Source organism: Epinephelus moara, chromosome 3 (genome assembly GCF_006386435.1).
Source record: "Epinephelus moara isolate mb chromosome 3, YSFRI_EMoa_1.0, whole genome shotgun sequence".
NCBI classification, from domain to species: Eukaryota; Metazoa; Chordata; class Actinopteri; order Perciformes; family Serranidae; genus Epinephelus; species Epinephelus moara.
This window is the reverse complement of record NC_065508.1, coordinates 11990453-12007508: the sequence shown is the minus strand read 5'-3', so window position 1 is coordinate 12007508 and position 17056 is coordinate 11990453. Positions and strand designations below refer to the sequence as shown.

Below are 17056 nucleotides of genomic sequence, written 5' to 3'. Positions count from 1 at the left end.
TTATATTTACAGAATTTTATTTCATTATGTTGCAAACAATGACATCCAGATATATTGATACACAACTTTTACTGTGCGTGTATGTGCATTTGTGAGTGTATGTGTATGTGTGTGTGTAAAGAGAGCAGTGAGACCACAGAAAGCAGAATGAAAATCCCGTGTGAGGGAGCCCTCAATGGGTTAACAAGGCAGAGATAGCGAGCAAGAGGGCACTGGGCGATTTCTCTGGGGCGACATACACACACACAAACCTCATAAAAGGTGAGCAGACTTTTTCCTCTGTACAACACACTTTTGCTATGGGGCGTGTGCCTGTGCTCTCAGCAGCTTAGGGATCATTAAGGTCCTGTGAGTGTCTACTAGAAAGCAAGTTTGTTAAAAGAGATGAAGTAGTATGAATGAACACAGTGGGTGAGAAGCCTTGCCTCCTCTCTCTCTCCTCTGACCATCAGAGCAGAGACGGTGGAGAGATTCTCCTGTCATAATATACAAACACACACACACTCACACAATGTATACACACATGTACACGTGCACTCGCCCACAGAACCTCATGTGATTCAACTAGGGAGCTGCATCTTGCTTAATCTTTTCTTCCACTTGTTTTCATCTTCTCCTGGACAGTTTCCACTCATTCTCTTTTATGCTTACTTCCCTCACACCTTCTCTATCACCATCCACGCAGTGACAGACCACAACAATGGATGCATGGAGTAAAACTAAACAAAACAAAACCTAAACCCCCTCAACAAGGGGTGCCATTGGTTTTCGTGCACTGTCAGTTAACTGGAATCCACCTGCGCCAGCACACAAGGATATTCACCCTTTGACCTGACAGGAAGTCATGACAACAGTATGCAAATTCGGCAAATTTAACAGTATACAATTTTTTTTTGTTTGATTCACCATGCAAGGAATACTTCTTATCTTTTGAGTGTGTTTATGTGTCAGAGATTGCGTGACATTTATTAAGCGTACCCTACATCCAGAATAATTTACATAAAAGGACAATAGTCATCTTAATAGGGCTGGACCGATGTAGGGGAGGAGGGAGGGAGAGGGGAGTGGACGGGGGAGAAGGTAAAGCGCCATGGTCAACTATGGTTTGGAGTGCGAGAGGTGAAGGGCTGGGCTGGGTGTCAGGATAGAGGGAAGAGGGCTGAGGTGCAGGAGAGGGGTGGGGTAGAGTGGGCTTTAGGGCAGCTTTTAGAGTTGGGGGGGGGGGGCAGGACAGGACAGGGTAAGAGATGGAGGCAGTCTCAGCGGCACTCCCAGACTTTGACTGTCTGATCGACGCTGCCTGTCACCACGTAGGGAGCAGTCTTGTGGAAATCTGCAAGAGAGGAAAACATTTGTTCAGGTACACTCCATTACAGATAAGCTCAATAATTTAAACCACACAGCTGAAATTAGTTAAATGGGATGTACAAAGAGAGCTTTTCAGCGTGGGTTTAAGTTCAGAGCAGGTTAATGTTAAATGCTATTAATCTCAATAATCACTGTGTCTTACCCAGAGAGGTAACAAAGTGTTCATGGGCACACAGGGTCTTCATGCAGCGTTTGTTCTTGTAGTCCCAGATCCTAATGGTTTTGTCATCAGCACAGCTCACTATGAATCTTCCTCCAGGATGAAACAATACCCCACGCACCCAGTTGTCGTGTCCCACCTGGAGAGACAAGAATAATTACCCACCACTCCCCTCATTCATAAGTAGCAACAGAGACAGGCATAGAAATCATCACTGAGACTGCTCACCAGAGTCATAAGGCAGATGCCAATGCTGACATCCCACATCTTAATTGTTTTATCTCTGGATCCAGAGAGAAGGAAGGGGCCAGGTTTTCCACTCTTCTTGCTCTGTAAAACAGAGACACAGGGAAGATGTAAGAAACCAACTGACTACATAAAAGACAACACAGCAGTTTGGTTATTTTCATACTCTAGAGGCGTAGCAATGCCAGTCGGTCTGAATTAATTCTGACTTTTAATGTAGCACCAATATCACGTTCAAATCTTACTTTGTAAAATACTTTACTTTGCAACTAAATTATTACAAAACGAATCACATTACCATCAGCCTCAGCTGTGCTTTGAGGTTTACTGCTAATTAGCAAACATTAGCATGCCAACAAACTAAAAGATTGTGAAGATGGTAAACATTATACCTGCTGAAAAGCATGTTAGCATACTGACATTAGCTTTTAGCTCATGGCACAAAGGTGCTATAAGCTAAAAGCTAAGTACAGCCTCACAGGGCCGTTAGCATGTGAACAGACTGGGCTATAAACTTAGATGCAGATATGTAAATGTGATGTTATTAAAAAGCTCACATAAGGTAAATATTATATGTATATGTAAAAGTATATTTAATTCTTCTTCACACATCAGCTGTTAGTAACAAACAGATTAGTTTGCCTCCGAATTTCCAGACAGTAAAAACGTCTTTTTCCCCAACTTTGCCAGGTTCGGTTTTAATTACTGCAGAGCAAACAAACGTGACGTGAAAACCTGACCAATCACTGTAATCTGCTGAGCTAAGTCTGAAAGCCCCTGACTGCATCTAATCATTTGTGACAAACTAAATTACTAGTTAAGATTACCATCTTCACAAAAGACTCACTGGCTTCAGTGAAATAGTGCTTCTTCTGTTGCAGTTTTATTTAATAAAAGTGCATTAATGTCTTATGAGGAAGTCATTACTTCAGTGCACATGGTTTGCCTTTGCTCTACACAATTGTGGGAAACCCTCCGGCTGAACCCAAACATACACAAACATCCTCTGTAGGTAAACGTAGATCCTGCAGCAGCTGTACATACCTCTGAGCCTGTGGCCTCCAGGATGGTGGGGTGAGCACTGTCAGGGGCCCAGGCGATACACTCTACCACATGTTCATGCTCCCGCAACTCAGCTTTGCACTCCTTCGAGGCGACCACCCAGACACGCACCGTCTGGTCGTTGGAGCAACTGGCGATCAACGAACCGTCCTGGTTGGGACGCACCATCCTCACCCACTCCCTGTGCCCTGTAAATGTCTTCACACAGTACCTGTAGATGGACACATTGGAAATTAATTAAATCATGAAAGAGCTGCTTTCAGCATAAATTAATTATGAACTAATGCAATGTTATCAGGGATAAAAGACCATTAGAAGGGAGATGGAAAATATAAATTTCAGAGTATGGAAAACAAAGAAAAACCATGCTCAAAATGTAAAATTACATGAATCAAAATCTCTTTAAGAGCTTGTGGTTGTAAGAGTTGAAACGAGACTCTCCCTCACTTACCCAGTGGCCACCTCCCACATCTTGATGGTCTTGTCTCTGGAGGCAGACACTATGTGGTCACCATTTGGCATGATGGCTACAGACGACACGTTGTGATCGTGGCCTGGACGACACAGTCAAGAGTTCAGTTGTGTAAATGGTCTGAGTTCATGTCAATACTTAAACCACCAAGCCAGATGTGCCCAAAGTCACAGTGCCCAAAAGCATTTGAGATTTCTAAAATAAAGCTAACCCTTCATTCGAAAACACTTGGTGTTCAGTTTCTAAAAATGACTAAAACCCACAATCAGAAAAGTCATTTAAACTCATTTCCACTGAAATATAGGTGCCAGTAACTACTGGACCAAATCACAACGCAGATTTTGGAGCCAGATTGTGTGCATAGCAAGTGTGCAGTTGAAAGAGAGAGAAAGCAAGTGTTTGATGGTGATGCGTGACAGTGACACTGCGGCGACCTGAGCAGAGAGTATGAAACCAAATGTAGCAGTGCAATGTGTGTAGAGTTTAGGCGAATTGTCAGTGAATAAATGCTACAACTCCTCAAGACCCAAGCCAAGTTCCCCTCTCTTGCTTGTTACTTCCTGATTAAAGTGAAGGGGGTTAGCCCCGACGTTAGCAAGTGAAGATAGTCTCCCAATGGAAACTGACAAGGCTCACTTAATGTGAGGTGGTATCGTTAATCATTATTAAATCTGACACCATCCAGAACTGTTTAAAAGTATTATTTTAACACTGGCATCAGAAAAATATATATATATATACCTAACCCTAGCAGCTACATAGATGTTTTCCCTAATTTTATTGTGAATCCTCTTATCATGAGCCCCTGATAAATCTGCAGGCCTGTAGAACTGAAACAGTCTCTACAAACTAAAATACTTGTGAACCCAATTATATTAATTTCCTGCATCCATTTATAAACACATTTATTTAGCATAAATAGACCATATAAAATATAATTAAGTACTTAAGAAATTGTAATATTTCTAAATAAGACTGCATATAGCATAAGTTGTTTTGTGTATTCGCTACACAGGTGCTCTTGTGCTGTAACTAATGTTATCTCTGGAAATATCTCTTACCATGCATTGTTCGGATGCACTCGAACCCCTGAAAGTCCCAAAGTTTGATGCTCATGTCAGCTGAACAGGAAGCCAGAAGCTTTCCTGTCTGGTCAAAGGAGATGTCCTGCACAGAGTCTGTGTGGCCCTTCAGGGTTCGCTCAAAGTCTCCTGCCTCATAGTCCCACACCTAAAATCACAGACACAGAAAACACTAGTCAGTCAGGGAGGCAATTCAGTCTGACCTAATTATCAAACACAGATGTTTATCTTGGCTCAAAATCAAATGTGACTACAACATTGCTGATTTTGGTCAACTTAATGAAGTCTAGTAGCCTAACAGCAAAAATTCCTATATTGACATACTGACGTCATTTTAAGGGTCAAGTTATTGTGACTGTAAAATCAGATTACTTTTACTTCCCACATTCAGCAGACAGGATGGGGTGCAGGTTAAATAATGTGTTGTGACATTAAAGACATGTAGGTTAAACTGTTTAAACAAAGTTTAAATTGTTGAGAATCTCCTTTCAAATAAAATCAGGTTGTACAAATTAAACAATCTGCCGACAGTGTTTAATCAATAAAAGGGCTGATAAGGAGAGAAGAAGGATGAGTTAAAAGAGAAACAGATTTGCATGTTTCCCAAGGTGCTCTGCTCTGGGAGTGTTGCCTCTGACAACACGAGCATCAGCCCATCTCCACATAGATGAGCAGTGACAAAGCAGAAAAAAGAAACAGTGAGGAAGGAAAGGAAGCGGAGAGGGAGGGAGGGAGAGAGGGAGGGAGGGAGGGAGGAGGAGAATAAAGGGAGGAGGCAGGGGGGGTGAAAAGCGTGTTGAAGCAAAAGCACTGAGGATAAAAAGGGAGAGCAGCCTCAGATCTGCAGTACAGCTTTGATCTGAAGGGTCAGAGCTGCAGAGGCTATGTTGTGGCGTGCTGAAACGCTCTCTGATTTAGCTTCTAAATGCTGCTGCACGCGGCCATCGATTTAATATTCCTGCTAGAGACACATTTTCAAAGCAGTGAACCCCCTAGAAACGACATGTCAAAGATATTACATTATGTGAACACAAGAAAAGCAAAAGGGGTTTGATAGCTCCAGGGAGTACACATGGGACCTCTTAATGGACAAATTGATGTATAATACATTAATGTAATAATGCTGTTGCTTCTCAACATTGACAGATGTTTTAGAGCACTGTTATAGTAGGTCAAGACTGTGCTGCCCCCTTAGTTTTCTTAAACTTGTGTCTCTGTTTCTCTTCACAATCTAATAAAAAAAGTAGGGATGCACCGAATATTCGGTAACCGAATATATTCGGCCGAATATTGCAAAAAAACAAACAAACACACATTCGGTATTCGGTGGAATAAGTTAAAAGCAAGGCCGAACAATAGTGGCGTGTTTTGATAACGCAATCAAAACGGCGTGCCGTGACGGGACGAGTAAAATGTCGGCAGTGTGGCGATCCGTCCATCACGGCACTCGCATTTGCGACTAAAAATAGTTTTGAGCGAGCAAAATAGGCTTAAATCATTCAGCACGCTGTGCGAGCAGCCTACAGATTTCAACCACCAGCAGAAACGAAAGGCGAATCCCACCGATTGTGGGTTGAACGGGGGTCACAGACACAGACAGTAATGTATTCCTGTCAAATACGGCGGCCATCGGCTTACCGGCGCCGGAGAAGTCGGTTCCAATAATATCCTCTTCTTGGTGTCATGACTGCCCAGAAGTACCTGAACAGCCGAGCCAGCCGAACACAGGTATGTGACGTGTCAGAGGAGAAACGAGCCGTTCACGGCCCACAAACCTCACCGCACTTTAGGGACTGTTCTTTACTTATGAAGGGACTTGTCAGGGGAGGAGGGTGGCTGGTTGATTCTTATTTTATTTATTTATTTTATTTTGATCCCCCCTATGTTCATCACTTATTGATGCTGTTTTTGAAGTATGAATAAGTCAATAAGTAATTTATTCCATTGAAATATCATTGATGTATTATAGAAAAGTGATTTATCTTTTTATAAATGACAAAAGGCACATCTTCCTCATTTTCGATGCGGTATCGTGATACTACTCAGAACCATGATATTTTCATTGGTATCGTACAGTGGGTCCCAATTTTGGTACCTAACACACTAATCACTAATCTGGAGGGGGTTCATCTGCAAAAACTAATGAAAAACTAAACAACGATATTCGGTATGCGGCCAAGCGCTTAATATTATTCGGCTTCGGCCACAAATTTTCATTTCGATGCATCCCTAAAAAAAAAGCCCCACAATACACTCTTGTGTCTGTGGAAACTGTCAAAAAGATATTGATCCTTCTAGAGGCTGCAGTGATGTCAACTGTATTTAATCAGATGGACAAAAATGAATATGATATGATGCATAAACTGAAGATTTGTGGCAGGGATGTTGTATTGGATTGCATCAGACGTAGCTGGCTGTATAAACTGACATCTTAGTGCGTAAACCCTGTTTATAAACACACACACACACACACACACACACACACACACACACACACACACCTTGATGGTAGCACACACACACACACACACACACACACACACACCTTGATGGTAGCATCCTCGGAGGCTGTGACCATGACAGAGAACACAGGGTGGAATATAACACGTGTGACCGGAGCGCGGTGCCCGCTCAGGGCATATCTCTCTGGGGGACGGGGGATCCACTCCTTGGGGTCTCTCTTCTGACCCACAGGTCCTCCATGTGTCATCTCCTCCTTTGCCTCATTCAACTTTGACTCCAGCTCCATCACCTGAGGCAGACCGGGAAGTTAAGAAGAAGAGTCAGAAGACAGGTAACAATTTTATGTTATCATGCCATCCATCTAGCAGCTTAGCTTTCTAAAAAGCTGATATAAAGGTGTTTTTGTATCTACTTTTACAGGGTTTCCCCCTCATTCATGTATTTATGGCAGCCACCCAAAGATTAAAATATCTGCAGCTATTTTTGGAACTGGACCATTCATTAGGTGCACTTTTACAGGTTATTGTCTATATGACACCTACACGCCAACAAAATTAGTCTGCCTGACACATGTGAAATGTTCAGCATTTATCAAACATCCCAGGCAAATTTAAAATACACTATGAGCAAGCACCAGACAAGCCTTACCTTCTTCTGTAATCTGATGACTGAAGTCCATTTCTTTTCCAAAAGCCCTGCATACTTTTTATCTACCTCTTCATTCTATGAATGGAGAAAAGACAAGACACTGAGAAAGGGATCCACATTCTTTTTTTTTGACATTTGTGTGCACCGGTCTCATCTTACCATATCTATCTCTGCCTCTTTCTTGAAGGTGGAATAGGCCTCCTCATATCCATTGGAACGGAGATAGTCAGCTATAGCTCGGTTTCTGACAAAAAGTGGAATTAAACAGATTTTTTTTAAAAAGATTTCAAGTGTTACCTCGACATTAATCACAGGTTTGGTCCTCACAGATGGTAGCATACAACCTCTGTCAATATAAGTGGTCAGTATAACTGTAATTTCATTTGATTAGGCCCAAATTTGTGCTGAATTGATTACATGTCAATTAAGTCAAAGTGGGAATGTCATTTATTAGATATCAGCTCCACCTTAACAGAAATGCTGGTTCCTCCTTAAAGAGAGGAGACCACACCCTGTCTAACAGATGGGAGCAATGGGATTCAAATTTCACAGTTCCACCTCAAATGTCAGCAAATTTGAGTAAGTGCCATAAAAAAAGAAAAAATCACAATCCTTCAGTGAAGAAAACGAAACATGAGGACAGAATCACTGGGAAACTGTGTTTTGTGCTGCTATGGAAACCAAAGACTGCCACAAAGAGAGAGCACCGAGTGTGGACGATGAAAGGACAGGGCAGCCACAAGCACATGGAAAGAAAAATTTAAAACACACACGTATGGACTTACACACAAATACACACAGACATACAGACAGAGTTAAATAAATGACCGGGACAGCTCTTGTACGAGATGAAGAGTGAATATTTCATGAGTAACTGTGCTAAATTTAGGCTGCAGCTTCAAGGCCACTTTGAATGTCTGATAATTGTAGTCCTGTCTGTTATAGACTTTGAACATTAGGGTGGCACTGGCAGCAGGATTTCCCTTAATTTTCCCAATCAAATCCTTTTTAAAACTCATCAGACAATAAGCTGTCCAGATCTTTTTAGGCAACAGGGGTAACCTCCATGATAATATCATGAAATATCTGATGTTTTGTGCTGTCTGCACTGGGGTGTAGTGAACTGTGGTGCATACCGTACAATCAGCCAGGCACAGAGCCTCTCACATTAACCAGCCATCATTTTAAGTTTCTCCTCCTTCCCCATCCCCCTCACTACTTTGCCCTGTCATGTGGGTTATGAAATATTTACTAAGTAGCTATCAAATGAAGCACCTAAAAGCTTGCACCTCTTCACATTTCCTCAATAATCACACATTCTTGTAAAGCTATGCACTTTTACGCAACACCTGCATTATCCTCTTCTGAATGACCTAGCCCAAACAGCTAAACATATTCCACTGCTTTCTATCAAGAGGGGAAAGCATGTGATGTACATCTGTGCCTCTCAAACTTCGAGGTATTGCTAAAAAGCCTTTATAAACACACTCTAAAACGCACATGCACTTTTTCATGAGCACTGCATGTGTGTTCGTCTGCATGTCTGTTCTTGTTTGCATGTGTAATGAGCCTGCACACAAACATATTTACATCCAGGCACTCACAGTTCATCTCTTTGTCTCTGTGACAGCACCATGGTGGCTGCTGTTCTCTCCCTCTTGGGGGAGGTGAAGATGAGGTGAGGCGCTGAGGGAGTCTGTCTGGGAAGTTTGTGGTGGGTAGGTGTCCGATCCCTCGGTGATGTTCTTCCTTCAGAGACTGGGGGGGGTGGCGAAAAGTGTGCCACGCAGAGGGAGGTGAACTGGAGATGCAGCTGTCAATCAACTGTCGGGACGAAGCTCCACGAGCATTCACTGGCCCAAGTGTTACTCACTGATCAGGCGTGCCCAGCACCTGATGAAGAGAGAAGGGAGAGAAAAGTGAGTAAAAGAAAAACAGGAAAAGTGACAACTGGATGAATAAAGCAGAGGCAGAAAATAGAGACATAGATTAACATATAATTAACAATACTAGGAAGTATTGTTCATTTATGCACTGATGCATCTATCTTAGTATCATGTATATTAAGAAATATTTGATGTACAACTTAAGACTGGACTACCAACTCTCTTCTTCTTGCACAAATGATCTGAACCTCTGGATGTTGCATAAGCAAAAGACAATTTTTAAGATAGCAGGCTAGCAGCTGATCCTTTGTTCTCATTATCGTATCAAAAGTGTAATCTTTAGGCTTCATCAAGTATACCAATAGAAGTTTAAAACACATTTTCTTGTTTATGCTTTTAATCTGAATTTTGGGACAATATGACCATCTCAATAAAAGAGCACAGATCATCAACAGCACACACTGACAAATCAAAACACCTCCATTCGATGATTGTAAAGCTAATAAGACTACTCACTTCCTGAGCTTCAACACTGCTGGCACCTGGGGCCGCAATAGCACTAAGCTGCTTAGCGGCTAGACCAGACAACCTAGAGTGTGTGTGTGTGTGTGTGTGTGTGTTTTTAAGTGATAGAGACCACAAGTCCTCCATACAGCTGACAGTGCAATGTAAAGAAGGGACGGGACGGTGGCTAACAGGATTAACCCCCGACACAGCGAGAGGACCTTGACAGCAAGCCGTCCTTGTCTATGTTGTCTGGTGCATCGTTCTGGTCTGTTTCACAGTCCGTGTCCAGCTGCTAATTCCAAACACAAAAGACTCCTTCAACAAAATAAACAAAAGAATGATACTCAATTGGAAACTGGTCATAACATTTACAATTTTTCCTCTCGTATCTCCCTACTTCACAGAGGAGCACCTGAGCAGTTCCTCTCAGTGAAAGCCCGGCAGCCGCAGCAGACAACAAAACATTTACCCAGGGACGCATCTGAAGTGTCCTAGAAAGAACCCTCTTCACTCCTGCCTGCAAACATGACGAGCGCTCTGAGCTGACAGGACAGAGCTAATGATTTTAGCTGAACAGCACTCTCAGCGTGGTTCAAAAATAGCCATTTGACCAAAGAGACCAACCTCCCAACTATTACGTAACCAAGACAATCTCGGTAGCTTCTGCACCTGCCCGAGATTGCTGAGCTTCACCCGCAACTGTGTTTGAGAGAGATGTTTTAAAGGAAAACATAGATAATTAAGAGTCGCAAGAGTCGTCCAGTTATTGCACTGAAAGACGAAGGCACAGTTATCTAGGCTCTGTGCTCAACAGTGAAAACATGGTCAGAGTCATAAATCAAGAGGAAAGGTTCAAGGTCCCGTCTATGTGTCAGGCTTATCAAAATGATGTAATGTAGAGGGGTTTGTTTACAACATGCATGATCATCATAACACCCAGTTCATTCCTCCTAAAATGCAACGATTGCTCTGAATGAATTGCGCACAGATTCTACCAAAGGAAGAGGAAAGCCAAAAGGTTTGCAATGTTATCACACAATATGCATCTGCTCATGTATAGACACTGTGTGTGGTCACTTCCTGGTGGATTTTGACTTAGGACTTCAACCTCTAGATAAGCTTTATTATTTCAGTATTAAGTCGGAAATTTCACCTCTCTGTCACACAAGAAGCCTTTTGACAACATCACAGATGAGATGGTCAGGAGTTTGGCTTTGAAAGACAGTAGCTCTGAAAAATAACTGCCGATGATTTTGATAACTAAATAACCTTTTAAGTCAGTTTAAAGTGGGGATGACCGTGTGAAGTCCTTCTGGTCCTGAAACCTTTATTACTGGAGATCTGCTGATACACAGTCCAACCTGACACTTACATTTACCTACATGTTGATAATGTATCTGACACACTGAAATAAATGCTGTAGCCTTTTATAATCAGCCCAACTAATTTTCCAGCGGTTAGGCTACTTCATTCAAACACCAAAGATCCTGATTCAAGATTATAAAGCAAATCAGCTTTTATTGTCAATGTGATATGAATGAAAATTAAACTGAGAATGCAACTCCAGAAATTGATGTAATACGATCAGCTGAAGAGATTCTGTGTTGGAGTTGGGAACTATGGAAACACACATTTGCAATGTGGTGTTACTGAGTGATGAGTGTTTTACCTCTTAACAATCTTTGGTTGAGTACAGACGGCTTGCAGAGAGCACACAAACCCAGTAACAGACAAGTTTAATTTTGGCCTAACATTAACATTATTTAGCAATAGTTGACCTGCTGACAGCATGGTATGTCATTTGAACTAGTGAAAGTAATGATCAGTGCTGGCTAAAGTGGGAAGTTACCACCTGAATCTTTTGTACCTTGATCATTGCTAATCAGAGAGGAGAGATAACAGCTTTGTTAGCATCAGACTGTAACAAATCCATGTAGTTATATCATGAATGTACAGAGAAGAATTATATTAGAGGTGTGTACTGCCAATCCGAGTGTCAAGAGAGTCTATCACCAGTGTCACCAAATAACTTTCATAGTTAGAAACTGTATTTTCACTCACATATAGAGCATAATGGTCGGCTGAAATTGACAAATCACAGTAGAGTACATTAAAGAAAGGATCCGATTTTTATCTGCTTTATAATTAGTGTTGTCACGATACCAAAATCTTTGTTTCGGTACCAATACCAATATGAATTTCGATACTTTTCGATACTCTTCTGTACTTTTCCTAAGGAAAAGTCCTTTTGGATACAAACCTTTAGAACAATAAATAGTAGGGGTGTAACGGTACCAAAAAAATCATGATTCGGTAAGTACCTCGGTACGGACGTCATGGTTTGGTAACTCAAATGTCCCACCAAGTTTGTGTTGTCTCGTGTTGTCTCCCTTTGCGAGGCAGACTTTCTCTTGTCTTTTTTCACATGCGCCAGCTGCGAATGTTGATACAGGTGTTGTCATACACACCATATGTGCAATCTGTGCTCCAATAGGACCAGAAAGGTGTTTGTGTGCATAATTGAGTAAAATAAATTAACTAAATTAATGAATTGAATCAATTTCAAAGTACCGGTATTTTCCAAATGCAGTATAGTACCGTTTGGAATACTCTAGTACCGCGGTACTATTTTAGTACCGGTATACCGTGCAACACTATTTATAATAGCCAATAACAACACAGAGTTTTAAGGTTTTCATGGGATTAAAACTAATCACAATGTTCACAGTGTCACAGTGTTTCCAAAATACAGCAGCTATAAAATTATGGCCTAGTGGCAGGGAGAGTATACCCCCACCTGAAGGGCCTCAGTTTGATCTCTAGTATGGTCATCTGATAAAGCAGTTCCTTCAGCAAGAACTGTACCATGACCAGGGTAACAAAGGGAAAAGACAGTTTTTCTTCTGCAGTACATGACAAATCATTCTTCAAAAAGAAAAAAAATAATTCAACACATGATGCATCTCTGTCCTGACTTTTGAGCTAGAGAACTTCTGTATAAAGTAGCGTTTTCACGATACTGGAATTTCTAACTTCGACACAGTATCTTGAAAAATATCAGTATTCAACTCCATTTTAATACCACGGGGAAAATTGACATTGGGGGCATACAATTTAAAATTTGTATTAAAAGATTAATTTAACAAGGCTTTATCATGACAATGACAACTTTTCTTTTCTTAGTTCGTAGCAGAGAACAGCAAAATGACTGTACTATACATTAATAATAAGGGAGTAAGAAAGCGCAGCTGGTACTGGTGTATCAGTACTGTGGAAAATGAGTCTTGAAACCAAACCAACAGAAATGCTAAGAATCGATATGTATTGATGAATCAATATATTTGACAACACTGACATAAAGTATAACAGGAACTCATTCTATGGAAATACCAGTAGAAACCTGCAGTTCCTATTATGTACAGCAGATGAAAAGCCACTGACACTCAGCAAAATACTCTACCAAAATTGGGATGGCAACCTCCAAACAGGGCTGGGCAAAAACTAAATATGACTGTTAATCAACTTTCTGTTCTTATAGTAATATGATTTAGGTAAATAAAAGCATCAGATCGGATCCAGAAACCCAATATTAAGCACTCTGAACTAGATTAGGGTAAAAAAAAAACTTGATAGGGGCATCCTGGAGAAAAATATTATCAAATTCACATTTAAGCTACAATAATGCATTTAAGACAGAAAACAAGCCTATCTCAATAATGTGACAGACTACGTGTCCATGTGAAGGCCAATAAGAGCACAGGCAGCATGACCAACACATTTCATTTCCTGAAACTGAAGAAAACGTAAGCATCACTGGGAGACGGAGCAGCCTCCATGTCTCTGCGTCCACTCATAATCACAACACACCTAACAACTTCAATGCCTCGCCTGCTCTCTTAAGAACCATCAAATGTTCTTGGTTTAAACTGTGATATGATGTAATTGTAAAAAGGTGAACAGATCACCTGATTAAGCTCCCAGTAGGCTACAATAAAATATCAGACTATGACATCAACAATGCCTCATCTGTCTTTCTCGGAGCACAGAAATTTTGAGCCCTGTTCAGTCAGACAAGCAGCGTGTTCAACTGTGATGTGACACAGACGAAACCACTCTTCTCCCACGTGAACAACAGTTATCAATCCTGGTATAAATGCAGCAACATTCTCTAAAATTATGTAGAAATTTGTTTGTAAATATAATGGTGTGATCCTCATATGACATAAAGACATTTTGACTCCATCTACAGGGGTCTCCTCAGGATTTTTGATCATGATGGTGGACTGTGAAGATTTGCTTTCTGAGTTACATATCATAAAACATATACATATTATAAACTGTATGGCTTTAGGTTGTTTGACTGTTAGTTAAATAAAGTACGTAAGTGGAGCAACACTGCTCCAGGATATGATTGCTTTCATCTTTATTTAATCTATCAATAATTTTAATAATTTTATAACTGTCAAAAAGGTCCATCAGCTTCCTAAAGCCAAAAGTGAAATCTTCACATTTTTTGTTATGTCCCAGTAACAGTCCAGAATTCAAAGCTATTCACGATTCAATATGAAACACACGTTATGAAACAAAACAAAACAAAACAAAACAAAAATGAAAATCAGCAAATCCTCACACTGGAGAAACTGCAATAACAGATTGTCATTCTCACTTGATAATTGACTCAAACCATCAATTAATAAAAACTGTTGCTGTTTTATTTCCTGCCCTGCCCATGAGGTATACATGTCCTGACTCACTGTTAAGAATCGATTATCAAGTCTCAAGTCAAAACTGCCTTAATGAATTACAAATGTTTCCAGTTGCAGTATTACTTCTAAAAGCAGGTATGACTACAAAGAAGTAGCACTGAATTTAGAAGCGAATTAAAGTCAGTCTAACAAAACAAATAAGCAATGAAACCAGCCACAGGCATTAAATCTGGCTGCACATCCAGCTTTCAGTCATCATGCTCTGTTTGTGTCAAGCTGTTGTACTATGCCACTCCTTATGGGTGACCTTCAGGCCAAACAGGTCTCTGCTGGCACAAACTGAACCATAACGGCAACATTTGATTACAAATCAAACATCAAGGCACATAATTATATCATTATTTTCCCCGGTAACTGGCAGCCTCAACTACTTCATTACACTTGTTTTATCTAATGATGTCTCCCTATGGCAAGATATTACGATATCAGTCTACTCAACAATAAAACACTCATGTTTAAAAGTTACTCAGCCTTAATCTGGAACATACTGCATGTGTTATCAAAGGTAGCGTACAAGATTTCAATGTGACAAGACAGTGACATAATGTTGAAACCGCTTTGGCAGGATTTCAAAACACAATACCAATAATTTTCTATTTTCAAATTAATAGGTATTGCACTTTTATAATTGTAGTTCTGCTCATACAGAGGAGTAAAATACTAAATGGGGATGCAGGATGAAATGTAGCAGAAATTAATTATTCGCTGCCCTTTTATCAACATCTTATTGAACTTAAAGCATGAAATAGGTCAAACCCTAGAGATACAGGAGAAAATATATATTGATAAAGATAAAATATCTACAAATAAAGATAGATCTTTGCAGCCTGAAAGGTTCATAACCATTTCTATAGACATAGGCCCTCATATTTAATGCTGTGCAATAGCAGCTACTGGGCAATCACTAGTCATCCAATTCGCTAGCAAACTTAGCTCATGAAGCAGTTTTGTATATCCCAAGTAAAATCTGTACAGCCTATTTAATTATCAGTATGTCGTACAGATCGTTGTTTAGTCTCCACCCTGATGGTGATGCCTCAAACCTTGGTAGATTACCTTAGGGGCGCATGCAGAATGCATTAAAACAATCCAAATCGGGTAAAGACTGCTTTAATATATTGGAGAATAGTAATGAGTACAAAATCTGGCTCGAGTGACGTCTTTCCAAGCTTCGATGGCCACAAGGGCAAAGTTGCAGCAGTGGCTCAGCAACGCCCTTTCTAGCTAACGTTAGCTTAGCACGATAACGTAGACGTTAACTGGAGCTGTCAGTTCGAGCAGACTGGATTTACACTACCACACAGCCAAAACACACAAAGGGCGTTGGTCTACGCCAACAAGTAGCTGAGCAACACAGACCTTTGCTGAAAATAAAATATCAGTTACCAGTTACAATTAACGTGATATGATTTGTATCCCAAGTTTAATTACAGACCTAACGTTATTCCCCAGTTGCGTTACAAGACAACACTAGTTTAACTGTTTGCATTGTAGTACAATGTTATTCACAAAAATCACGATGCTTCCACAATAAATGAGGTAAATAGTCAGCATTTAATTTATGCATTTGTTAGCAACATCAGAGTATTTGCACCGGGCTGTTGAAAATATGGCAGCAAGCTGACAACACCTGAGTTAGCTTAGCCGGCTAATGTACCACGTTAGCTCATCCCCAAAGAACTTCCATAAATAGACGTAGCTAACGTTAGCCGAATGTTTAGCTAGGTTTCACAACAAGTGCCTCGATACAAATCAGGCCTTGACCTAGAAGCACCAAACTGGTCTTGAGATGACAACTACATTCAGCATAGTTGAATTATATCACCGTTGGATTATCTTGACGTTCACTCTCGAAATCGATGCTCCTGTGAATGCCAACTTTGCCACTTAGCTTAGCCTAGCTTTCGGCCTCTCCGCCATTTTGAGATCGGAACTGGGAAGCGCAGACACTGCAGGCAATTCGTCGTCAAAAATAACAAGTCTTTCCAAGTGCCAAAACAAAAATGTAGCCGCGTGTAAAAACAGCTAACTTACCCTCTGACAAATGGCCATTCTCGTATCCCCTTGACTGGTCTAAGCCTGCGATGGTAAGCCCTGGTTCTGAGGTGGTACTGTGACTTTTCACATCACCCGGCACGGTCGGTCAGATTTTTTCTCCTCTTTGGTACCACCGCATTCGCCCGGCCCCAGCTAACGGTCGCGATTGGACATCGGCTGCGCGCACGTTGAGGTGAGCGGAGGCGCGCAGCGTGCACAGCTTTCACTCATGGAATTAAAGGGAAAACACACCATAAATTACTTACACGGCTTTTTTATTGCACAGACAAGTTTTAATTTGAACAATTTTAATCGTAAACAAGTGTGTCATTGAGGCGAGCAGCAGAAAGACAGGCTGT

General features: G+C 40.9%; 1 protein-coding gene across 3 annotated transcripts; it reads right to left on the bottom strand.

Annotated features, from left to right (window-relative positions):
* LOC126384119 (lissencephaly-1 homolog B) lies at positions 1–16863 on the bottom strand. Of its 3 annotated transcripts, none has more exons than XM_050035038.1 (11): positions 16695–16863; positions 9106–9394; positions 7661–7745; positions 7502–7576; positions 6936–7142; positions 4370–4538; positions 3288–3390; positions 2819–3047; positions 1757–1858; positions 1511–1667; positions 1–1333 (listed from the first exon to the last, which is right to left on the bottom strand). In XM_050035038.1, the coding sequence occupies exons 2-11, from the start codon at positions 9135–9137 to the stop codon at positions 1260–1262; spliced, it is 1233 nt and encodes a 410-aa protein (XP_049890995.1). In that variant the 5' UTR covers positions 9138–9394; positions 16695–16863; the 3' UTR covers positions 1–1259. The 3 variants fall into 3 exon arrangements, with proteins under 3 accessions (XP_049890995.1, XP_049891006.1, XP_049891015.1); XM_050035049.1 differs by lacking the exon at positions 16695–16863 and adding an exon at positions 16486–16608; XM_050035058.1 differs by lacking the exon at positions 16695–16863 and adding an exon at positions 10113–10189.
* Positions 16864–17056: the final 193 nt, after the last annotated feature.